Source organism: Rhipicephalus microplus, unplaced genomic scaffold (genome assembly GCF_043290135.1).
Source record: "Rhipicephalus microplus isolate Deutch F79 unplaced genomic scaffold, USDA_Rmic scaffold_15, whole genome shotgun sequence".
NCBI lineage: Eukaryota > Metazoa > Arthropoda > Arachnida > Ixodida > Ixodidae > Rhipicephalus > Rhipicephalus microplus.
The window spans coordinates 11,296,705-11,323,272 of record NW_027464588.1 but is presented as its reverse complement, the minus strand read 5'-3'; the positions used below and the strand labels follow the sequence as shown (position 1 = coordinate 11,323,272).

At 47.5% G+C, this 26,568-nt stretch overlaps 2 protein-coding genes across 6 annotated transcripts in view; both read right to left on the bottom strand.

The window, feature by feature from the left end:
• The window catches only part of LOC142784684 (uncharacterized), a 285,299-nt gene that overhangs the window by 134,302 nt on the left and 124,429 nt on the right, over positions 1-26,568 (bottom strand). The window lies entirely within an intron of this gene.
• Positions 8,555-13,384, bottom strand: LOC142784767 (palmitoyltransferase ZDHHC2-like). Its single transcript, XM_075883266.1, has 3 exons — positions 13,158-13,384; positions 12,335-12,751; positions 8,555-8,729 (listed from the first exon to the last, which is right to left on the bottom strand). Exons 1-3 carry the CDS (start codon positions 13,382-13,384, stop codon positions 8,555-8,557), a joined length of 819 nt encoding a protein of 272 aa, XP_075739381.1.

Below are 26,568 nucleotides of genomic sequence, written 5' to 3'. Positions count from 1 at the left end.
ACGATGCTCGACGCCATGCTTACGCACGTAGAAGACGACGACCTCAACGCCGACGTCCAAGAATACCTCCAACGTGCGGAGGAGGCCCGCCAGCTCTCTCGAGTTCGTATAACGGACCAGCAACTGGTGGATGCCGGACGCTACAATCTCCGACGCCGAGACGCCGAGTACCATCCTGGAGATCGTGTGTGGGTTTGGACTCCCATTCGACGACGTGGACTCAGTGAGAAACTTCTACGACGCTATTTCGGACCCTACCGGATTCTACGACGTGTTGGCGAACTAACGTACGAAGTGATCTCCGATGGTGACTCCCGTACATCACGACGACGCGCGCGGCCCGAAGTTGTTCATGTGGTTCGCTTAAAACCTTACTACGGACGATGACGAACTTTTATTTTAATTTGTTTGGACTGTCCTTTATGTTAGCATCGGGTCAATGCACTCTTAGAGGGGGGTAATGCCGCGAACCATGCATTGGGTTTGTTTATTTATGTTTTGTTTTTTCGGCCTGGCTGCGCCGGCCTGTGCTATCACTGTTTTCACAGCGTTTCGAACAAACGCTATCACAGCGTTTCGAACTAACGCTATCACAGCGTTTTGAACAAACGCTATCGAACAGCGCTTCGAGCGTTCCGAACAAACAGCGTTTCGAACAAACGCTATCACAGCGTTCTCGATACAATTCGACTATTCGAGAAACCCTCGCGCCGAGGGATATAAATTCCCGCACAGCCGATGCCGCGACATTCGATCGCTGACGCTCACTAGCGTGCACGTTGTTTTGCCGACCACTGCTTCGCCGCCTGTGTATTCTTTCAGTTGGTAGGGCAGCACAAGTTCGCTCCAATAAACTTGTTTTCCTTATAGACAACTGCTTCGTCCTTTGCTGTGTGACATCATATTGTAGCGATGCTGAGGCAGACAGGCTAAAAAACAAGCAACTTTATTAGGGCGAACTTGTGCCCACAAGCCTAATGACTATCGTCGCCGAGTCCGAGTAGGCGAGAGGCACAGATTCAACAACTTCCTCTTTCTCGTTGTTGGAGCGCCCGAACGCGTGACGCATGCCAGCCGGGTCTTGCTGGTGCTCTTGCCATGATGATTGCGGCGGCTACTTGGACGTGGCTAACCTGTCGCGGCATTATCCCCCTCCTCAGACGCATCGTCCCGATGCTTGAGAGAGTAAAATGATACATGCGCCCTCTCACTCGTTTTCCGACGATCTGTCGTGATAGGGCTTCATGCGGACTACGTGTACCACTTCCGTGGTATTGCGGCGTCTTGAGCTCACGTGTCCCGCGGATCTGACTTCATAAGTGACGTCGCTGATACGGTTGAGTACTTCATAAGGGCCGAAGTATCGACAAAGAAGCTTTTCAGAGAGTCCGCGGCGGCGCACTGGGATCCATATCCACACTTTGTCACCGGGATGATAAAGTGCGTCACTGCGTCGCTTGTTGTACCGACTAGAGTCGACGCGCTGTTGACGGCGTATTCGGTATCTTGCCATTTGTCGTGCTTCTTCGGCTCGTTGCAAGAAGTCATCTAAGTCAGGTGGATAGCTGTTTTCGTCCTGTAGGGGTAACATGGCATCCAGTGGGGTGGTCACTCTTCGGCCGAATACTAGTTCGAAAGGGGCAACGTGGGTTGTTTCTTGAACGGCGGTATTATATGCGAATGTTACGTAGGGTAATATTTCATCCCACTGTTTATGTTCAACATCGACATACATTGATAGCATGTCGGTCAGAGTTCTGTTGAGGCGTTCGGTTAAACCGTTCGACAGAGGGTGATACGCCGTTGTTCTTCTGTGATCGGTATTTGTCATGCGCATCAGACATTGCATAAGGTCTGCAGTAAATGCTGTGCCCCGATCCGTAATAACGACGATGGGCGCACCATGTCTGAGCACTATGTTGTTCACAAAGAACTTGGCGACTTCGGCAGCTGTCGCACTGTACAGAGAGTCAGTCTCAGCATAACGGGTCAGATAGTCCGTAGCTACCACAATCCATTTCTTGCCTGCACATGATGTCGGGAAAGGTCCTAGAAAGTCCATGCCAACTTGTTGGAATGGGGCATCCGGAGGGTCTATTGGATGGAGAAGGCCGGCTGGTTTTACGGCTGGAGTTTTGCGCCGTTGACATTGACGACAAGTTTTCACGTAGTGCTGCACTGATGCGAGCAACTTAGGCCAATAGTACTTCAGGCGTATCCTTGCGAATGTTCGGCTCACACCCATGTGGCCGGATGTTGGCTCGTCGTGGCATGCATGCAGAATTTCCTGTCGCATGGCTGTGGGCACGACTAGTAAAAACGTTTCGCCATTAGGTTCAAAGTTCCTCCTGTAAAGGACACTTCCTCGAAGGCAGAACGTGGAGAGTCCTCTGGAGAATATGCGAGGTACTTGAACGTCGAGACCCTGCAGGTGTTGTATAAGCGCCAGCAAATCTGGGTCATCTCGTTGTTGTTGAGCGATTTCGGATGCGTCGACAACGCCTAGAAACGGGAAGTCTTCCGCTTCTGGTACACTTGGATCGACGGGAGAGCGTGACAGGCAGTCGGCATCACTGTGTTTCCTTCCAGATTTGTATACGACCGTAATGTCATACTCCTGCAGCCTAAGGCTCCATCTGGCTAGTCGACCTGACGGATCCTTGAGATTTGCTAGCCAGCATAGAGCATGGTGGTCACTGACAGCTCTGAACGGTCTACCATAAAGGTAGGGTCGAAACTTATTTATTGCCCAGATGACTGCGAGGCACTCTTTTTCAGTAGCAGAGTAGTTTGCCTCAGCTTTTGAGAGTTTGCGGCTGGCATAGGCTAACACTTTCTCTTGACCATTTTGCCACTGGACCAGGATGGCGCCGAGACCGACATTGCTGGCATCGGTATGGACTTCAGTGTCAGCCGTCTCATCAAAATGGGCAAGTATTGGTGAACCCTGTAGCCGTTTTCTTAATTCATCAAAAGCTTTCTGTTGTTCGCTTTCCCATGTGAAGGGCACGTGGTTTTTCGTTAGTTTTGTAAGAGGTTCCGCAATCTTTGAAAAGTTTTCCACAAATCGCCTATAGTAGGCACATAAACCCAAAAATCGACGCACTGACTTTTTGTCTTTGGGTGTAGGGAACCTCTGAACAGCGGCTGTCTTTTCTGGATCAGGACGAACACCGTCAGAACTAATGACATGTCCAAGGAATCTCAGCTCTTCGAAGCAGAAGTGGCATTTTTCGGGTTTTATTGTCAAGTTTGCTGACCGGATGGCTTGTAATACAGTGCGCAGTCGCTCTAGATGTTTGTCGAACGTTGCAGAGAATACCACCACGTCATCCAAATACACTAGGCATGACTGCCATTTCAATCCCGCGAGGACAGTGTCCATCATTCGCTGGAACGTCGCTGGCGCAGAACAGAGGCCGAATGGAAGCGCTTTGAATTCGTAGAGGCCATCTGGTGTTACGAATGCCGTTTTTTCACGATCCCGCTCGTCTACCTCTATTTGCCAATATCCGCTTTTCAGATCCAAGGAAGAGAAAAACTTTGCGGATCGCAGCCGATCTAGTGTATCGTCAATACGTGGCAAGGGGTAGACATCTCGTTTAGTTACACTGTTGAGTTTTCGGTAGTCAACACAGAATCTAAGCGTGTTGTCTTTCTTCTTAACGAGCACTACGGGGGACGCCCATGGACTATTCGAAGGCTGGATGACATCATCCGAAAGCATTTCCTCCACTTGCTTCTTAATGATTTCCCGTTCTTTCTGTGACACTCGATATGGATGCTGGCATATAGGCCTCGTGTCGTCTTGCGTTATAATTCTGTGTTTCGTAATTGACGTGCGCTGGACCTTCGAGGCAATTGAAAAGCAATCAGAGAATTCTTTTACTAAGGCGTAAATCTGTTTCTTTTGACTGTCCGGAAGGCTCTGGTTGACGGTCACGGATGTGTCGATGTTGCAGGCCACTGGTCGAGTGGTTGACGTGGTTAAGCTGCATAGTTCTGTCGCCATACAGAAGTCGTGTAAATAGGCAATAGCCGTGCCTTGAGCGATGTGTTGAAGTTCATTGGAGAAATTCGTAAGTAGGACATCTGCACGGCCATTCGTCAAGTGAACAAGACCCCGAGCTACGCAGACACCTTTCTTCAAAAACAGCCCTACATTTGTATCCGCTATGCCTTCGCGGTTGTAAGATGCGTCATTCTCTACGAGCACCATTATGCTGCAGCGTGTTGGCACAGTTACGTCATCATGAACAACGCGTAGAGCAGTTAGGCGTCCCTCAGATTCCTCTACAGGTATAGCTCGTTCAGTCGAAAACGACACGCTGGACCTACGCAGGTTAATTACGGCGCCATTAGCTCGCAAAAAATCCATTCCTATAATGAGGTCTCTTGAACATTCTGGTAGCACAATGAAATCGGCAACGTAAATAAAGCCCCGTATTTCAAGTCTTGCGGTGCATCTGCCAAGGGGCGTAATAATGTGACCACCTGCCGTGCGTATCTGCGATCCACTCCACTGTGTCAAAACTTTGTTTAGCTTCTTCACCATCTTGTGACTTATCACTGAATAATCAGCACCGGTGTCGACTAAGGCATTCAGCTCCCATCCTTCTATTCTCAACCGCAAATCTGAAGTAACGCTTTCGTGGTTGCACCGATTTACCGGAAATACACCGTCGTCGCCCTCAAGCCATATTGGAGGATCTTCGTAATTGATGTTATCAGCGGCCTCACCTCCACAGGTCGCTTTCTTCAGTTTTCCGGGAGTGGACTTGGAGAGCGATGACCAGGCTGCCTTGAAGGTGCACGTGGGCTGGATGACCGGTAGCGCATAGGCGATGGTGACCGTGACCGACGTTGGCGTAGAGGTGGCGAGTTCTGGCGCGTGGCCAAGTACTCCTCAATCTCCGCTGGTCGCTCGCCGTTTCGGGGGCACGGTGCATACGACGGGAAGCCTCTTAATCCAGCCTGTCGGTAAGGGCAGAATCTGTACAAATGATCCGCTTCGCCACAATGGAAACAAAGAGGCCTGCGCTCGTGATCACGCCAGACGTCACATTTCCTGGGCCTAGGATCCGCATAGCGATGCGTGCTACGTGCTCCTGGGGGCAGATAGGTAGCCGTTGGTTCCCGTGGACGAGGTGCGCTGCGTGCTGTAGATGGGAGAGGAGTCGCCGCCATCGCAACTGCTGCATTGTTGTGTAATGTGGGTTGTCGGAGAACTTCAGAGTACGTTCGGATAGGTCGAACTGGCTGCAGCTCACGCTCTGGTTCTCGTATGACCTGCCTCAGTTCGTCACGAACAACGTCTGTAACAGATAGTGCAGTTGAAGTCTGGGGCATTTGCAGTCTGCTCAGTTCTTCCCGAATAACTGATCTAATGAGCTCTCGCAGGGCTTCAACGTCGTTTCGCACGCCTCCAGAGAATAGCTGTGCAGATGCGCAGTTAACATTCCGGTTGTACTGCCGAGCGCGCTGTTCTAGTGTTCTTTCGATGGCCGTTGCTTCGGAATAAAACTCAGCAACAGTGCTTGGAGGGTTGCGGACGAGAACGGCGAACAGCTCTTGCTTTACTCCGCGCATTAGATGGCGCACCTTCTTATCTTCAGCCATGTTGTAATCCGCACGCTTGAACAGACGGACCATGTCCTCAATGTACATGGCAGCACTCTCGTTTGTGAGCTGGTTCCTGGATTGAAGAGCAGCTTCCGCTTTTTCTTTTCGGTCTACGTTCGCGAACGTAGCCACCGCTTGTCGTCGAAATACCTCCCAGGTAGACAACGAGGTTTCATGGTTTTCAAACCATGTCTTTGCGAAGTCTTCCAGGGCGAAGTATACGCGACGGAGCTTCTCTCTTCCGTCCCATCCATTCAAGCGCGCCACTCTCTCGAACAGGTCCAGCCAATCTTCAACATCCTCGTACGAGTCGCCGTGGAATACTGGCGGCTGGTGCGGTTGGCTAATGAACACTTGTGCTGGTGTTACCTGAGTAGTCATTGTGGTGGCATCCATTGTTTGAATTCCCCTTGGTGAGAAGTGAAGAGGACCGAACTCAGGTGAGTCACCTCGAAGACGGCGACTTGCCCTCTGGTGTACAGGAGTCACTTCCACGGGGTTGATAGGCTGGTCGTCGGGGCTACGCTGTCTTGAGCTCGCGGGGCTTCGATTCATAACCCAGCAACTCCACCAGAAATGTAGCGATGCTGAGGCAGACAGGCTAAAAAACAAGCAACTTTATTAGGGCGAACTTGTGCCCACAAGCCTAATGACTATCGTCGTCGAGTCCGAGTAGGCGAGAGGCACAGATTCAACAACTTCCTCTTTCTCGTTGTTGGAGCGCCCGAACGCGTGACGCATGCCAGCCGGGTCTTGCTGGTGCTCTTGCCATGATGATTGCGGCGGCTACTTGGACGTGGCTAACCTGTCGCGGCAATATTATAATGTAAATGCAAGACGATAAGAGGTAGCACCGTCAGGACAGAAGAAGCAAGAGCTGGCCGAATGTACGAACGTCGTCGCAGCAGCAACCAGGCAGTCCCAGCTCGCGCCTCGCGCGAACGTGTTGATGTCGCTTGGGTAGTGGGCATTCCTCTTCACTACATATCCTCCCCGTCAGAAAAAGAGCCATCCTGGCAACTCACGGAGAACAGAGTACGAGCGGATCGTAATTTGGTTTCAACCGCTGTACGTGAACAGTTTCACGACCCCGAAAGCGCTGGTCTGTGGATGGCGTCACGGGTTCGATGATGTAATTAACAGGTGAAGTCTGTGAGACAACGTGGTAGGGTCCCTGGTATTTTGAAACAAGTTTCGAAGAAAGACCTGTAGGGACAGCTGGAACCCAAAGCCACACAAGGGTGTCCGGAACGAAGTTAGGGTACGGGTGGTTATCGTCACGCCGAGATTTTTGTCTCCATTTGTCGATGGTTGTGAACAACTGGGCGAGCTTACGGCATTCCTTGGTGCAGCGGGAAGCTTCAGAGATTGGCGTAGACTCGGAGGAATCGGGGTGGTAGGGCAGAATGGTATCTAGTGTGGTGGAAGGGTCTCGGCCATATAACAGGAAAAATGGTAAAAAGCCCGTAGTCGCCTGTGGAGAAGTGTTGTAGGCGTATGTTACAAAAGTCAGAATGAGGTCCCAATCGGAGTGGTCAGAGGCAACATATTTAGATATCATGTCGCCAATGGTATGGTTGAATCTTTCCGTCAAGCCATTCGTTTGGGGATGGTAGGCGGTGGTAGTCCGGTGAATGATACGGCATTCGTCAAGGAGTGCGTTGACGACTTCAGAGAGGAACACACGTCCTCTGTCGCTGAGAAGTTCACGTGGTGCGCCATGACGGAGAATGAAGTTCCACAGGAGGAAAGATTATACGTCGCGTGCTGCAGGCAAAGCGGCTGTTTCTGCGTATCGCGTCAAGTAGTCAACAGCGACAACGATCCAACGGTTTCCGGAAGCCGTGAATGGAAGAGGTCCGTACAGATCGATTCCAATACGGTCGAAAGGCCTGGCTGGGCTGGATTGGCTGGATCGGACCATAGGTGTGATGAGGCAGAGCTTTCCGTCGTTGGCACTGCGGGCATGACTGAATGTACTTGCGCAGAAAGGTGTACATGCCTCGCCAATAAAACCGGGAGGAAAGCCGAGCATATGTTTTGAAGATGCCCGCATGGGCGCACTGAGGGTCAGCGTGGAAATCTGAACATATTGCAGCACGAAGATGGCGAGGTATGACCAGTAACCACTTTCGGCCGTCATACTTGTAATTCCTGCGGTAAAGGAGGTCATCGCGGATCTCAAAGGGAACCGCTTGACGGCGCAATGTTCGAGAAGATGGAGAAGTCGATGGGTCTGATAGAAATCGCCGAAGAGCGTTGATCCAGTCATCCTTACGTTGCTCAGACGCCATGTCGCAGTTTGCTGGAAACGCAACCGTTTCGTCCACGGCAGATAGACAAGCAGAGCTGTCGAATGATACGGGTGAACGCGATAGCGCGTCGGCATCAGTGTGACATCGGCCAGACCTGTAGACAACGCGCATGTCAAACTCTTGCAACCGCAAAGCCCAGCGAGCTAAACGGCCGGAGGGGTCCTTCAACGTGGATAACCAACAAAGTGCATTGTGATCGGTGAATGTCGAAAGAGTTACCATATAAGTACGGTCTAAATTTACCTAGAGCCCAAATAATTGCCATACACTCCTTCTCTGTTACAGAATAATTCTTCTCCGCTTTGGTAAGGGTACGGCTTGCGTAAGCGACTACGTACTCCTGGAATCCCGATTTGCGCTGCGCGAGAACGGCGCCGAGTCCAACACCGCTTGCATCGATGTGCACCTCAATCGGAGCAGCCAGGTCGAAGTGACGCAAGATTGGCGGTGAGGTTAACAGGTGGCGCAACTTTTTGAAGGCATCATCACAGGCGGGTGACCAAGTGTAACTTTTCGAGTCATTCCGTAAAAATTTAGTCAAGGGGCGGTGATCATCGCGAAATTCTGAATAAAGCGGCGGAAATATGAGCAGAGGCCAAGGAAGCTTCACAGATCCTTCAGAGATGAGGGTTTAGGAACTCTGCTACTGCCTGAAGATTAGTGGCGTCAGGAAGAATACCGTCTTTAGAGACAACATGGCCGAGGATCGTGAGCTGACTAGCACCGAAGCGGCATTTTTGCAGGTTGAGCTGAAGGTCGGCGTTAGTCAGGCACTGTAGTACTTCATCTAGCCTGCAGAGATGCGTGGGAAAATCTTGCGAAAATATAACCACGTCATCTAAGTAGCACAGGCATGTTTTCCACTTCAGGCCACGCAAAATATTGTCCATCATCCGCTCGAATGTTGCGGGCGCATTGCAAAGACCGAAAGGCATGACGCGGAATTCGTAAAGGCCATCAGGTGTGACAAAGGCCGTTTTAGGCTGATCTTCAGGCGCCATGGGGACTTGCGAGTAGCCGCTCTGTAAGTCAATAGAAGAGAAGAACTCCGCACCTTGGAGGCTGTCAAGGGCATCGTCGATTCTCGGTAAGGGGCAAACGTCCTTTCGAGTTATCTTGTTAAGACGACGGTAGTCAACACAGAAGCGAATTGACCCGTCCTTCTTCTTAACGAGAACGACTGGAGATGCCCAGGGGCTATTCGAAGGCTGCATGACGCCACGCTTGAGCATGTCAGCTACTTGGTCACTGATAACCTGGCGCTCTGTCGCGGACACGCGATAGGGTCTTTGGCGCAGTGGTGCATAGATGCCCGTGTCGATGCGGTGACACACAGCCGATGTGCGGCCGAGGGGACTATGCTGGCAGTCAAAGGAAGAACGGAACTTGTTCAGGAGTCGTAGAAGCTGAGCACGTTGCGAAACTGTTAACGTGTCGGCAATGGAGCTGCTCAGTATGTCAGGTCTAGTGTTCCGCGGCGTAGAGGCACACGTTATTCCAGCGACTTCGTGTTTGGCGAAAGAACCAGTTGGCATGTCAATAATTGCAGAAGGGTCGAGACTGTAAACACGCCTGACGCACTCGCCCCGAAGTAGTGTTACAGGAGATGACAGCAGATTCGAGATGAGCATTCTGCTCCCACCGTCATGAAGTTCCAAAAGGGCATGAGGTAGCGGCGAACATTTGCGACGAACGAAAACGGCAGATGGCGTGAAAAGGGCACTTGACTCGGCGAGCACGTTGCAAGACACCATGGCAAGGGCGAAAGAGTGCGGCGGTATCGTAACGTCTTCAGCAACAAATAGTTTGTCCCCGGTTTCAACAGCGTCGTGTAAAGTAGTGTCGCTAAACACTTCAAATGCCACCTCAGCGCGCGAGCAATCGATGACGGCCTTATTAGCGGAGAGAAAATCCCAGCCCAAAATGAGGTCATGGGAGCAGGAATCTAACACCAGTAATTCGACGACATAGATAAGGCCGTCAATCGCAATGCGAGCAGTACAGGCAGCGACCGGCGTGACGTGCTCTGCGCTTACTGTACGAAGCGATATACTTGCTTGTGGTGTCATAACTTTTTTGAGCAAGCGGCAGAGTTTGACACTGATCACTGAGACTGCAGCACCAGTGTCGACGAGAGCGAGTGCAGCGACGCCGTCCACATATACGTCCAGTACATTCGTCGGTGAAGAGAGAGGCCTTGGTCTTTTCGCTGGCGACGCAGTTCCTGCCTCTGGAACTGCGGCAATCTGTTTTCCCGCTCCGGCGATGACGGACGACGACGCATCGGCGATGGCGAGCGGCGTCGAGGTGATGGCGAGCGGCAGTTAACAGGTGGGTGGTGGTCGGCGTACGATGACATCTGGTCGGGATGCTGAGAGCCTGCGAACGAAGGGCGCTGTGGCACATAAGAGACAGGTTCGAAGCTCTGGTGGTAGTTCTGCTGATAGGCAGGGACACGCCGGCTGCAGTATCGCGCTATGTGGCCAGGCAACCCACACGCAAAGCATATCGGCCGATTGTCGGGTGTACGCCATTGTCCACTACTCTGGAGGGACCTTGGCTGAGTGAACCGAGGAGTGGGCACAGCCGATGGTAGTGACCTAAATGTCTGGAGAAGTGGCCTTGCGGCAACCTCAGCATAGCTTAGAGGTGCATTCACGTCGGCACAGGCCACAGGGGCGACAACGGCAAAGTGTCACGGGCAGGTGGCAGAGCCGCGCAAACTTGCTCCTGGATGACCTCACGAATGTTTGCTGGCAGATGTGATGGTGGTTGGCCGGCTGTTGATAGCAGCGACAGCTGACGAGCGACCTCAGCGCGAACAAACTACTTGATCTGCGATAGCAGCGAGTGATCGTCAAAGGTGGTTGTAAAGCTTGAGAGGGTGTCATCCGGGACGTTAGGGTGTCGCATGAGAAGACGCTGTCGTCGGAGTTCGTCGAAACTCTGACACAGCACGATGAGCTCCGAGACACTGGCCGGGTTTTTCAAGAGAAGCATTTTAAAGGTGTAGTCGGAAATGCCTTTCATAATGTGTCGTACCTTGTCAGTTTCCAGCATCGTCGGGTCAACACGCCAGCAGAGGTCGAGGATGTCCTCAATGTAGCTGGTGAATGTCTCACTAGTTTGTTGCGAACGGCTTCGTAGGCGTTCTTCTGCGCGACATTTGGGCACCCCAGGGCGTCCAAAAACAGCTGTGATGCAGGTCTTGAAGGTCGTCCAAGTAGGAATGTCCGCCTCGTGGTTTCTGTACCACAGCTTGGCGACATCCGTTAAATAAAACATCACGGTACCCAGTTTCATGGCATGATCCCATTTGTTGGTAGCGCTGGCTCGTTCGTAGGATTCCAGCCAATCCTCAACGTCTTTCTCGTCTGTGCCGCTGAAGATGTCGGATTCACGCAGGAGCTGGGCACCGGGACAGCCCCTAGGTGGCGAAGCCTGGGGGGGAGTGGAGACAGCGTCGTCAGGCATGACGGACGGCAGCTTTCGGCTACGCAATTCCATGTTCGGCGTAAACCGCAGCAGCCTCCACCAAAATACAATGTAAATGCAAGACGATAAGAGGTAGCAGCGTCAGGACAGAAGCAGCAAGAGCTGGCCGAATAAACGGGCATCATCGCAGCAGCAACCAGGCAGTCCCAGCTCGCGCCTCGCGCGAACGTGTCATGTCGCTTAGGTAGTGGGCATTCCTCTTCACTACTATATATATTGTTAAATGGTCACTTCATATAAGTTCATTGTGCATTTCTGTATTCATTGCGGCCTATCATAAAGGCGGTTTTACGTACGAGTAGAGTACTGGTCTGCGCATGTCGTAGGATCACAGCATGGCACCTGTTTGACATATGAGGTGGAGTCGAGATAGCGGTGTGGCTATCTTGGGAATCCTAAATGAGGTGTCATTTTTACTAAATGAAATTAATCCTTATTTGTGCTCAGTTGGTACTGTGCGAAGCTCGGGGTGGTGTAAGTGGTAGAAGGGGGAAGAGGGGGGGGGCGTGAAAGGTTATGAGAGACCTTTATTCGATTCGCAGATGTACCAAAATATTATAACAAAGATAAATATAATGAAAAGATGTGGTGTAGCTTGCCACAAAAGGAGACAGAGCGCCACACTCGGGAAATAAAGAGCATGTAATGTGCTTATTGTGAGCCATATAGGAACGTAATTCAAAAGAAAAAACATCAAAATGCAGTCGTGTTACGTTTCTTAGAGGAGCCTCTAGAGGCCTCAGTCGATTATCGTTCTATATTCACGACGTCAGCTCTGCTATTGATACCGGTTGACCCCATCGAGTAGGTAGCCGCAGAATAGTTCACCATGACGGCAGATGCCCGAGGCTCGACCGTGTCTCGCGTTGGGTGCAGCCTGGTCGGGAAACGGACGCCGTCACCAACACTCGTGAATACTGGAATCATCCAAAGTGATTTTTCGCGGACCGAATACCTCTACGAAGTTTTCGTAGCGGTTCCCGAGATCGAACGAGTCCCCGAATTTCTGAAACGTCGCGTCGCGCAGCCTCTCGAGCGTCGTCTCGTTCTTTGACACCATGAAAAGGTGCATGACAAGAAAGGAGCCGAGAGCGACGGCCAGCACGGTGCCCACGACCAGGAGGAAGCCCACGTGGAAAGCGTACGGCTTCCGAAGCCACGCGTCCGACCACCATTCAACCAAGTGAGCTGTCAGGGTGGCCAAGCCGTATAGGCACAGTGCAACCGTGTAGAAGAGAGTGAGCAAGAAGAACTTGTAGGTGCTGAAGCAGACGCAGTTGTTGAACCACGGGCAGTGATGATCCATCTTGATGATGCATCTGCGAAAATATTTATAGCAGGTCTGCGTTTGTGGCATATCGATAAACTGCGAGAGAGGTCGTAAAACATTTTAGTCCTCAGTTATGTGTACTGTAGGCACTTTAGGAATGACAGACAAAGAGGAAAACCATTCTATAAGAATCACTAATTTCACGCACGCGTCCATATACACATTTACTGTAGGACTAAAAAGGTGACATGCCCCTCAGAACGAGAAAACTTTATGAACAGAAAGCTTTCTCACATCAAAGGAGCACGAGACTCACACGAAGGGCAGGTTCTTGACTTCTTTTTTTAAGCAGCATCAACATGCATCGCTAACAAAATCTTTTATTGATGCAGTAATCTCTTTTATAGCCACCAGATGACGTTCCATGTGCAAGTGCACAGTGTACGCGGGCTCACCTTCGGCACGTGGAGCAGCGGTGGCATCTGTCCGGCTTGAGGAAATGGCATAACACGCAGTAACGCGCGGAACCACCTGGCCCCCGAGTGAACACGCCTTTCTGCGATGCCAGCATCTCGAGCAGACCATGCCGCGTGCACTCGTTTTGACAGTTGGCCAGAACCTGCTCCTGGTCCACGCTCAACAGGTACGCTGGTGGGACGTCGGGAATCGCCGTCGCCGTCATCTTCGCGTACGACCTGTACAACGACACGTTAACAGTACGACGTAAACAATAAATTATACTAAATTCCACAGCGCAAAACACTTGTGCAGAGTATAGTTGACTGAGGGTGGAAAAGATTATAAATAAGGTGGCTGCTTGTATTTCAGAGACTATGGACATAAACATGGCATTCATTTGAATTCCTAAGAAAGAAGTTGAAGCGCATGCTAAACGGTGGTGGTGAGACGCAGCAAATTAAAGTTTGTTACGAAGTTAAGCTTTTGCTCCGTACGAACGCAGTGATGGTACGAGAGCAGGTGATCAGCCTGATGCGAAAGCAATCGCACCACGTTTCCCAGGATCTATGTAGTTGATCTCAACGTTCTCGTATAGCAAAGGCAATGAACTATGTGACGTTGACAATGACATTATTCCTCAAGTTACTCTGATATCAGATGCCATAAGCTTGTTAACGTTGTTAAAAGTCGAATCGAACAAGAAGGAATGCTCCATCAATCGAGGCGCCAAAGATAACGATTGCAATTTTACTCGTGTTGTTGTTGGTTGCGGTGTTCCACCCTCTCGGCTGGAGGACTCCCCGTGTACATTTGTAAATATATTGCGTTAAGTATTTATTTATTTCGAATATTCTCACTCCCATAGAAACATCCACGCGCAAAACAATGCGCAAGAAGACCTATAGGAGCGACACCCAGAACATGTGCACAGCACCAGAGAAACGAACGTCCCGGTTAGGTACTCTGCGACTTACCAGATGCACATGGACAGAAGCAGATAAAATCCGGCGCCGAACGCTACGGCCTTGGCTGTGCTCTCCTCTCCGACAATAAGCCGGCAGAAAACCAGAACATAGGCGTAGTAGGCACAGGAAATCAGCGCCGACACCAGCAACACGGGAAGCCAGGCAAGCGGACGGGCTTTGAGAAGCTGCCCCGACGCGCGTTGCTACAATCCTCGATGAGAGTAACTGGCCGGTCGACCGATGGCAGCATGCGTTTTTATGGATGATGGTGATGATGATGATGATGTTCCTATTTACATGAAAGAGTTCACCAAGAACGTGCCATGAAGAAGATTTATTTACTCTCTTGATGTATTATAACTAAAAAAGATAATAGAAAATATATTAGTATAACAAAATATATACTTATAGTTTGCGTCATGCAACCAGAAAATGCAGATGAAGTTAGACCTCCACCTAAATTTTGAAAAGTGCACAGTAAAAATTTTTACACCAAGAAGGGTGTAAATGAGCTTGTCCCGTGGACGACACCCTAAGGGTGTTAATTCAGCACCTTCCGAACAGGGTGCTTTTCTTTGCACCCTCAGAATAGGGTGTACATGTAAAAAACTGTAGGGTGTTACAAAACACCCTTAAGGGAGGGTGCCTTCGATGTCCTTCACTTTTTTAGCAGCCTCTGAGGAGGGTGCGAGAAGGGTGCACAAGGGTGTTGAGTGCCCATGGCAGGGGTGCCAGTATTCTTTTAGGCTGCACTAATAGATATCAGCATGCACTGATTACACACTACTTGAAGAAAGTGGTCCTGATTATCAATGGTGCGCCACCTGTCGAGCTCCATTCATTGCGTCTGGGCAAAAATATAAACACGTACAATCCTGTATGAACTTGTGCTGGATCTATATATACGTCACACTATATGCATAATGCGCGTTACAGAAAACGAAGCCTTGATGCTCTTGCATATTGCATTTATTTAATAGGCAAATAAAACATACAAACTTTTCTTCTGCCACACAACATTTTCACCAGATGTGTAACTTGTTCACGTATACGTACACTACACATGCAACACCTCAAATGTTTATTATATTTTTTCTGTTTCACTTTATTGACAATTCTTTGCAACATACAATTACACTGGTTTCAGTTTAGTATACTGCTTCAAGTACATACAGACTACAAATGAAATACACGCTAATATATCCCTATAATTCTTTCAAGTATCTACAATTTCAGTGGTTTCCAGTTTAATACTCCTTCATGTACACAATCGGTTAATAGGAATGAAATACAGGCAATTATATACGTATAATTCTTTCAAATATATACAATCACCATAATTTCACTATATACGCCTTCATGTACACAATCGTTCCCAAGAAGTGATGCACACAAAAATATATACGGATAGTGTTTTGTGTCTGTTTTTGAGTTGTTTCATTGATATTGTTTAGTCGTGAATTATAACGAGAGTGACCTCTAATTCTTAAAATGTGTTATGTAAACTTCTTATGCTATTTATGTTTGAATTTTGTGTTTACAATTTCAGGTTGATTGAAACCAATGTATTGAATATATATATTGGTTAGGCTTTGCACTGTCACGGACTGCGGAGGGACAAGGGCCTTTGTCAGGCTGTTCGCCTTTAGCCCTTTGCCCCTGCAGTGAGCTCTGTATCCGGCTTACTGTAAATAAAAATACTACTACTACTACTACTACTACTACTACTACTACTAAATGTATACAATCACAGAGGCTTAAGCTTTGTATTCCTGGATGTGTAACCATTGGTTATGAGAAATGATGTACATGCAAACATATACGGGTTTTCGCACATATAACTTTAGCGAATACTTAAAAAACCAATACAATGATCAGAAACAAAATAAGCTGAAAACGAACACAAAACTGAGTCAGGACACACAAAAAACAAAAGAAGTAATGTATAATTATGGCTAATGACACAGCTGGGTCACTTTATGCCAAATGTCCCAGCTATTTTGGCAACCATCTCAAATGCATTTGAAAAACTCGCGCTGCATTGAAAATAGTGAATATCTGGAATATTTAGGAGGGGAAAAATATTTGGTCACGTGGCTGCCTTCTAAACTTCCTGGAATGCCGTCTAGGCATTGTATGTGAAAATTATTATTTTAAAAGCACCGCTCCTTCTTTCTATACGAAACTCGGTCTACGTGTTACGTAACAAGAGCTTAATTTGGGCGAGTTCGTTCATCGTGGTTGTGTGCTAGTCACAACGCGACAACTTCAGACAGAAAGGACAGGAACGAGCACCGACTGTCAACTGAACTTAATGAATGTGCTACGAGCGCTTTTATACGGAGTACAAGAACCGTGTTGATGCGTGACGACACGTGTGAGCACTACAAAATAATCTTAACTGTGAAAATACTCCCTCTCGGAAAGGATAAGTGAACGTGTAATGATGCACTGATCATTGTTTTACCTGATGAAAAATACTTCTACAAACGTTAAATTGGCAGTAAGTAAACCTATTCTCGTGACGATTGGTGCAAGATTGACTATTCCTGTTGCTGTTTAGTACACACACTTTTGAAAGCTTGCAATGGGTGGAAAACAACACGTTAATATCATACCTGCTGGCTATTTTTTTAATTGTGAGACACGTGGTGTGGTATAACATGCAAAGGTTTTGGTCATTGTTTTTTGTTGGTCCTGTCTTTAACTTTACTTTCTGTTGGAGGGTTTTGCAAACGGGTGTGATGATTCTGTTGGGATATCCAGCAACTTTTAGTCTTTTAATCTGGTTTTTAAGCCTGACCTCACCCTTGTGCTAATATGACTTCTGAAGGGTGGCCTGAGTACATGTGATATCAATTCCTCTTTCTATTAATTTTGAATGCTCACTATCAAAAGGCAGAACATTCTTAGCACTCCTGGGCTGATAGCACCAGCCAATACTCCAACAGCATCATCACACTCGCTTGCGAAACCCTCCTGAAGAAAGTAAAATAAAAGGAAACAGGACCAAAAGAAAAAGAAAATGACCAATGACCTTTTAATGTTACATGGTACTACGTACATAAGGTGTCTCACAATTTTAGGAAAAGAGCCAGCAGATATGACATTGTTGTTTTCCACCCCTTGTAAGCTTTCAAAAGTGCATGTACTTACAGCAACAGGAATAGTCAATCTTGCACCATTCGTCACTAGAATAGGTTTACTGAATGCCAATCTAATGTTTATGAGATACCGCTAACATGTGGAAAAGTAAACATAGGAGAAACTGGGCGATGCTTGAATGATCAAGCAAAACAGCATGCTTTAAATGTTAAGAAGGGCTATGCCGGAAGGCCTCATGGCCGGACACCGTGAAGAATGTAAGTGTAGTCCTACTTTTCATAAAACACGGTTTTTGAAAAAAAGCAAGCAGAAAAAATGAGAGATTTTAGAACTCTTTATCAAGAAGGCCAAGGATCAATGCATCAGTACACCTTCACTTATCTTTTCCGAAAAAAAGAGTATTCTTTTCACAGTTAAAATTATCTTGTCATGGTCACACATGTGTTGTTGCAGATGAGCCCTGTTCTTGTGCTCAGTATAAAAACGCTCGTAGCACCTTCAATAAAATTCAGTTGACAGCGCTCTTTCCTGTCCTTTTTGCGATAAGATTTTTAATATAGAAAGAATTTCATTTTCTTACCATTTAGGTATCGTGATGAGATTTTATTGTATCACAACATGGAACAACTTGCATCTCAATACAGACAAAAATCCCGATTTTGTGAAATTCGTGATATCTTCTCGTATACTTCAGCAGCTTGAGAGGTCTAAACATATTTTTTCCTCATATATACCTTCTGTGGAGTAAGTATTCACTGCTCAGATATTCATACAAAGTGCAATATTGCAATAAAAATTCAAACATAACACATTTCGGCTTTATTCTTGGAAGCAAATGTGGCAAACAAATTGCACTAATATTATAGACTTTCAAAAACCTTACAGAAGCACATTTACTTAACAGGTAGATTGCTTTAGAAAAAAATAAGCGGTAGTTTTAAAACGAAAATTTCCACAAACAGCACACAGACGGCATTATGCCAGGAAGTTATAAGCCGCCACATGAACAAAACTTTTTTCTCGCTGAAATATTCCAGCAGTTCACTGCTTTCAACGCAGTAAGTCAGCACATTTTTTTCAAATACATTTCAGATGGTCGCCAAAGTGGCTGGGACGTTTGGCATGGAATGGTCCAGCTATATTTAAGCAAAATAACTCACACAAATAACAATATTTCTTCATCTACCATGACCGCACTAGAAAAAGTTGTTCAGGCATTGTGACACTAAAATTTTCAGCGTCGTACTACCTGAACAACTTCTTTGATAAACTCCAAACTTACGCCGAGAAAAATCCACTCAATCACAGTGGTTGTTAAAGGCCTTGCGGCCATAGACAATGCTCAAAATAAAAAAAACAACTTATCAGCGCTGTCACTCCGTCTTCGTCATTACTGACACGGAAGATTTTTCGGTCATCCACGTGGAGGTTCAGGAACTAGGCTTGCTCTAGGCTGGGGCCGGGGTAGACTACGCAGGACGTGAGCGGCACCCTCTCGTCCTGTAATAAGAGCAAATATGACTTCTCATAAAAGGATATTCGTGCTGTTCAGGCAGCACCATATATGAAGAATGTGTAGTGTGTATCCTTTGAAATGGTGTGTAATAGACGTTACACTGAACTCGAAGCATACAACCCATACATTCCAATAATTTTGTATGATAAAGATAAGAGTTTTTCAGCATACAGCAAATTCCCGAATTGAGGTGAAGTGTAAGACTACAGCTCGAAAATGGCTCTTACGAAAGCCTGAACTCACCTAAGAATCACATTCATTCTAGGGTAGTGAGCCAGTGTGAAAAACAATTCTTAAAGTACAACATTCAGAACATGTAGCATTAATCAAAACGCACAAGAAACTTACCTCTTCATGTACAAACAGTGAAGGCATCTCTGCTTTCTCTTTTACATGAGAACAAATGATCTTGGGCGTGGCACTAGCGAAGAGGTCAGCAAAAAAAGTAAAAAATTTACTGACTTTAATCACGCCTCTAACAATCTGAGGAATTGTGACAATTCAGCAATCAGTGCAATTCTGACTGCCTCTATAAGGGCATCAAAAATGAACAATTTTCTCATTCTTTCTACCCTCACAAGAAGCTCCGTCAATGGCATCTAATCCAAATTTGACGCTGTGCTTCCTATTTGCCAGCTTTCTAGACGTAGGGCTGCGAACATGTATTTTGTGCACCTAATCTAGCACAGAAATTCGTCATCTATATTTCAAACATCTTAATTCATTGCAATTTGATAAAAGATGTGATAGCTCGTCCAGTTTTTAAAGAGTTGCGGGCCTGCAATAGGCACTGCCTAGCACGTATGAAAGTATTTCTTTAAAAAATTCTTCAAAGCTTGCTTTCAGATAAACCGTCTGGCATATTTCGACAACCAAGCCCATACTCTGATGGCAATCCGGGGCACGCTATTAGCGAATATTGACCACGGGATTTTCAAACGTAACCCGTGCCTAAATACTCAGTTAAACACAATAAGCAAGTAGAAGCGCTCGAACGACACCAACGCGCGCGGACGCCGTCTACGTTGCAGCAGCCATGGCTTGTGCTAGAGCTATATAGCTCCCACAGTCACGTATACTCTCTCGATTCTGTTATAACGCCGAACGTTATAGCAGATGAAAGCAAAGCACGAAAACAGCAAACAGAAACAAGGGAAAACAATGCACGGCCATGGCCACAACAACGCACTTTTGGAAGTCTACTAGATCTTTCCCTGTTGCTAGTGACACGCGTCCTAAATATTTTAATAGACCGACGCGCACGTGCTGGGAGCATCGCGGCATATGAGCACCTCAAACTATACCGTCTTTAAGCAAAAAAAAGCCATTTCGTACAGTGCGCCTCTGCACACAAATTTTTCTTTTTCTTTCTTTTTTTACGCTTACACCTATAATTTGAGTATTAATAGAAACGTTATTACGATGTAGTCTAAAGCGCATCTTGAAACAATATGTGCACTTTGAGCAGTGTAGAGACAATGTGCGATCAGCAACGAATCGCGCCCTTGTTAAGTGATCACATCACTCACTGTATGAGTGATGCAGGCACTTACACAACATCGCGCATAGCAGTGTGAACTCGTTAAGTCACACGTTTAATCGGGCATCTGCAACAGGCCCGCGAACGCATGCTGTTGTAAATGGCTGGCAGCCTACTTTGGCAGAGCTGCTGCAGGCGTCCAGCTAGCGCTGTATGGTTACTACCTACGAAAACAGTACACTCACCGTTAACAGGCCCACGTTGTCCGTGTCCGCCGCTCCTTGAATATTCCTTAATCCGAGCGTCACTTCGAACACGGTGTCATGCGTGACCACCATTGAAGATGCGCCTGTTCGCTAGAACTCACACAGCGATTAAGACCCCAGACCAACGCAACGCATTTGAAAGACGGATGAGACAGGGAGAGCAACGTTGAGAGAGAAAAGGAGGAGGCACTGGCGGCGGCGCCGCAGCTGTCGACGCAGGTGTTCGGTGACGCAACTATTCGCTTATCTACACCGCCGTTGTGGGGGCAACGCTGGCCGGGGTGAGCGGAGGGGGCGGGAATCCCGCCAAGACGGCGCCGAAAGGCAAACGCTATGGCGCATACGGCGGACGGCGGTTCGACGCGGAAGGCAATAGAATTGCGCTTCAAGAATGACTCCTTGTAAATGACTACTCTCCTTCCAGCCAGCCGCACAGCGACGCAGGTTATTTACCAGCCTCGGGTTCTTTGAGTATTTTGACGGAATGCGATTGCAGTGGGCGAAAAATAGTGAAGCAAAACTTGCGGAAAACAAAGTGCACCATGGAATGGCCAGAAACAATAATTATTTCGTCCTCGGTGGCATTAGCGGGAGAGCATCGCTACACCTTTTTCCAGGGAAATTTTTTTTCGCATTGTCTGTGTCTGGCAATTCCGCGTATGGTGCCGAAAACACGGAAGGCGTAGTCGAAGCTGGAAGAAATTATTCCACAATCGCGGATGTTTAGAAGGCTTGTCACGCACCACGAAACATGCCGAGGTTGTTATAACAAACTTTTCGCTGGCCACACGATCAGCACATAATTCTATATGATTGCCCATTGAGCTAGCTAAGCACCTGTAGCAAAGACAGGGCACGTTCTTGTTAAACGTTGTTAATATAAACGATGGTTGTGCATACGTGCAGTGACAGCTTTCCGTGTGAATTGGTCATAACCCACGTTTTCGAGCGTAGAAGCGCCTCAGCGGACCTAATCAGCTACCACAGCAAGTTCGTAAGCAATGATGAGGTACGAAAATGTGCAGCTGTTTTCCATGTACTGAATAGTCCGTGTACAGTGCGTTGTCCACCGCCATTCCTTAAGCCACCTCCCATATAGACTCCCAGTCTGAACAGGTGTGGGGCCTTAAACACTGAGAAGCAGTGCCCCCCCCCCGCACACACACACACACGAAATTCGACGGCGCACGGGCCGATACACACGCATACTTATTCACAGGTGCACACACATACACGTATACACACATACGGCCACACACACGCGCGACCGTAAACGCACGCATGCATGGGCGTACACATGTGCACAGGCACGCTTAACACAAGCACGGACTCGCACATACACGCGCACGCACACATGCACGGGTGTACACACAATCGCGCTTACACGCGAACACATGCGCAGGCTCACGCACACACACCCATACTCGGGCGAACGTTATGTTACCGTATATAATCCATAGCAAACGTGTAGCTTGTTACCAACGCTAACGTGAGCTTTCGTAACGTGGACTGCAGTTAATTGTCAATATAGATTAAACGTGATTTGCTTCTGCTGGCATTGTGCTGTATTCGGAGAGCACCTTCACACATTCAAAGTCTAGGCCGTCATTTAACGCAAGGTCCACATATTCGTGCAGTAGCTACGCTGATCGGCCGCCAATCCGAAGGTCGCGGGTTCGATGCCGGCCGTGGCAGTCGAATTAAGACTGAGGCGAAAAGGTAGAAGCCTGTGCACTGTGCGATATCAGCGCCTATTAAAGAACACGAAATGATCAAAATCTCTAGAGCTTTCCACTACGATGACCCTCATAATCATATCGAGGTTTTTGAGACGTAAAATCCCAAATATTATAATTATGTGTTCTTCTTATGCTGCATATTCCATCTTATGAATCGTCACCTACACCCTTCTCAGGCACAAAAGCACCTTAGAGCCTGTTTTAGGGTGCTATCGAGGCAAGCACCCAAACAAAGGGGTGCTTTTTTTTAATCGACCATTTATGGGTGGGAAAGGGTGTTGAAAAGGGTGCTTTCTCGTAAAAGCACCATTTTACACCTTTTTGGGTGTAATTTTTTTACTGTGTGGGTACTCTGGCCATGTCTTTCTTAACAGGGTGGCAATCAAGCCAACCAAGCGAAGTGTTGCTCCACTATCAGAAACTCCAACAACGGGGATCAGCTATCGGCCACGGAGATCAGCTATGGGCAATATAGCACTGCCCACAATTCGGCAGTGTTGCTTAAGTCTGCACGTCCCTACGTTGGAAGAGCTCACTATGTGCTAGTCGCGTCTATTAAGTCCATGAACAATGGCCACCTAAACCACTTGGATAAATCGAGGAAACGTCGTAGTCCCTAGGATATTTACGTGCGGATATTCATTTCTTTCTTTTTTAGTTCGTAGTAAAGAGGGCCAACACATTTTTGCTCTCTTTTGTAAAGAACATGCGAAAGCAAGCATGAAACTCGCACTGCTTCTTCTTAGGTTTCAGGATGGCGTCGAGCTTTGTGGTCCCTTTCACTCGTATTTCAATCCCCGGTGATTGGCTTAGAGAAAGCTATCTGCCTGGCTGACAGCTGACAAATATTTTAAAATATTTATTCTATATTTTGAAATTTTTAATTACTCGGAATACATACGCCACGCTGTGATCTATTTCGTTGTCTGCACTAAATTTCGGCAATGATTTAGCTTAGCGATAACGATCAAATCTGACTAAGAGTGATCAGATTAATCCTTTCGACTGACACCCGAAGCATGCTGAAGCATTGGTGCTTCGTCGGACAGAAATAACGAGCAAACGTCTTACCTGGAGAGCTGAGGAAAAAGCGCAGGCACCGCTGTAACGTTTGCAGGTGCTCCGGTAGTATGCGACAAACATTGACGCAGGCACGACACCGATATCTCTGAAAGCAGTCGTCATTGGCCTGTGTCCGACGCCGCAAAAGTGCGCGCACTTTGGCAGATGCGTTGCCGCAGAAGCTCCCATCGGGCAAAGAAGCAACGAAGGGAGCCGACCCTGCTGGGATTCAGAAGTCTTTCGCATTGAAGTTTCTCGCAAGACTGGACTCGTAAAGGGCATTTAATGCGTCACTTGGACCAGGTTTAAAAAATGTGGGTGTTGCCCGCCTCGTCTGCCTGTTCCTTATTTCTAAAATGCGTTTTTTTTCATGCTCTTATAGACCGAATAGGATAAGACGCACAGCTGGCACGATTTACTTGCGTCATGTGGTTCCAGTTGACGTTAAATAGGGTGAATTTATAAAGTTAGGTTTATAGGGCCTAGCTTGTGCGCAACGACAATGCTAATAAGTGCTATAGAAAACACATGGTGTAACCTACATTTGTGCAGTGTCCTTTCTCGCGTTCAGTAATGTTGAATGAACGGGGACGCAAGTTCTTTGCGAACTCCCACTGCAAGCTGCATTTGTGCTGCCGTAAAACATGCTGCTCGGCAATGAATTTTTTTATAGCGACAACATTGCACAGAAGTTTCAGCTGCGGTAGTGACGCCGGTAATGTGTACCGGATGCATGTGCATCTGTGTATTTTAAGCACAAGCTGTCCCGGACTCCTGCATGTAGGCTCCATTAAAAGGCCCGAGTGAAGGCTTTGAATGTGTGCGTCAGGGCAATACAATAAGGTTCACAGCCGAGACTCGATATACGCTGAAAGATTCGACTCTCGCTTTTCGAAACATGTGTTTGCGCTACCTTTCGCTGAAGAGTGAGCATGGCAGAGCTATACTGAATCCATGAAACTTCCACTTGGAGAACGGCTAATTCCACGTTTTGGAATGCTCACTTGTGGTTCATGGTTTCCTATAGAATGCCTAAACCCGACAGCTGCAATCGTCTTGCTGTTTTGTTTTTCAGGTTGTAATCCATGCTCAGTATGAACCTTTGATTGATTAAGGGTGCTTATGTGGTCCGAGGCGACGTTACTAATCTGTTCACATTTGAAATTCGCTTCACGACTTCATGTGTGTATTTGGTTCGTGGACGCCTATGCAGTTCCCTGAGGTATCATGTTGGTATGACGCCGAATAATGCATCAACTAAGAAAGTAAAGACATAACACTTTATTTCGATAGGTGAACTTGAGCAGAGCAAGAGTAAGAACGCTCCCAGTACAACAATAGCTTTGCCTGCAGCCGAAGATTGCCAAAATATGACCATTTGGTTGAACATCTTGGCTCGTACATGCTACGCCATAAAATACTGCGAAATCGCTGGCGCTCTTTCAAGTTCCGTAACGTACAGTGCTCAAGAAACTTAATGCCTAATGATGCCACCATTTCATTTCCATCGTCTCCCTTTCTAGCCGCTTTCGCGTCATATTGACTCGCACACTTCCATCAGAGCCAACATTGCCTCTAGTGCCCAGATTTGTGACACGACATTGAGGTTTGCCTTTGGCTGGACTTCGAATTCAGAGGTAATGCTAAAGCCAAAGTAGGCACCTAATAAAATTTTATCGTCAAATGCGTAGCCAGATAGAACAAGAACAGTAGTATCAGTACCATTTTTTATTATTGAAGAATGAATTACGTCATTTTCATTAAACAAAACCACATCAACATCTCTCCTCTACTTCCGCCTTCAAAGCTCAAATAGGTTTCAAAGAAGTGAATTGATATTGTCTTGAATTAATTGTGCTTGCGTATATATGGTTTATGCGAAAAAGAGTTTCTTAAAGATAGAGTAATTCATCGTACTCAAAAAGTTAATACGAAAGTTCGACATTGAAGCAGCAGACTTATTAGCCGAGTTTGAAGAAGCAGACTGATTAGCAGTGTTTACGTAACACAAGCCCGTCCTCAAATACTATTGATACATGCATAATTATAGCCTCTCGAACCATGCGCGCGTGCGCCCGACGAAGAGAACGAAGGTCTCTCGCTTCGCGCTCTGACCTGAACCGGTCAGCAGTGGGACCGCTTTTGTAATTATACCTTGTAAATGGTCTACGGTGCAAGCGACTATCCTTCACGTAACAGTATGATTCAAGATGAACAGCCCAGAATTACATTGTTGCGGATGAGTGCTCTTATCAATTTCACTCTTGAGCAGGCGTGGCGTGTATACAGGAGTGCGACAAACTTGCACCTGCAAAGATTTTGGGCTGTGTGAGCAGCGTACACGCGTTTTCCAACGCGCACACAACTTCGCCACTCCGTATATACATGCACGCCACACTCTGCATTGATGTTCATTGACGCGCATGAGCCCACTGGTGTAGTGAGGACGCTTTCGCACATCGGCTGACAGCACAAAAAATCTTCGAAAGAGTGAATTTTACCAGCAAACAATAAAAATTGTCTTAATGTACCAAGGCATAAGTTAAAAAGTAGTCAGAAACTAGACATGGGGTCAACCTAAACTCCCGTCGCAAGACAGAGTCGCAAATCAGGCAATTTGGCGCATAGTACCCGCCAACGGCAACCCCGAGGACGTGCTTATCTCGAGTAATGAGAAGTTGTTGTAGTAAGTTGTTAGTAAGATCTTGTCCTTATGAAGTTCTGATGTCGTGCTATGTTTTGTTAGCTTTGTGCACTGCCCTGGCCTTACCAGGTCCTTCCGGACGTACACAGTGCTACCTGCTTTGTGTCACTGACCTGCGCTACAATCACAGCGAGCCGCCATGTTCACCGATATTGGCTGCCAGTGACGACACATGCAGATCTACTTCTTCGTGTCCACCCGCACAGCCGTTTTCAAATGGGTGCTGCATTACTTTGAGGACACGGGGCTTAATTCTCTGCTGGACGGGGCACCTGTCCCTCACTACATGCTAGACCAGGGACGCCTTTCTCGCCCCATCTTCTATTCTCTAGAACTTGACATGTCTTCTAGAGGCACCGTGACATGCTCCATTGTAGAGTTTTATAAGCAGTGTTTTCTCATCGCTGTATTCCGTCTCCTGAGCCACGACCACGTCGCTACTTCCGCGTCTTTTTTAGTACCGTGCGGGCACACATTAACGTTCCTCCCTCTCTCCGTGCTCCAGTTTCCCTTCTAGCAGAACCAGCATCAAATCCTGGCCGTCCAGAGGGCCCGCGAGACCTGACCGTC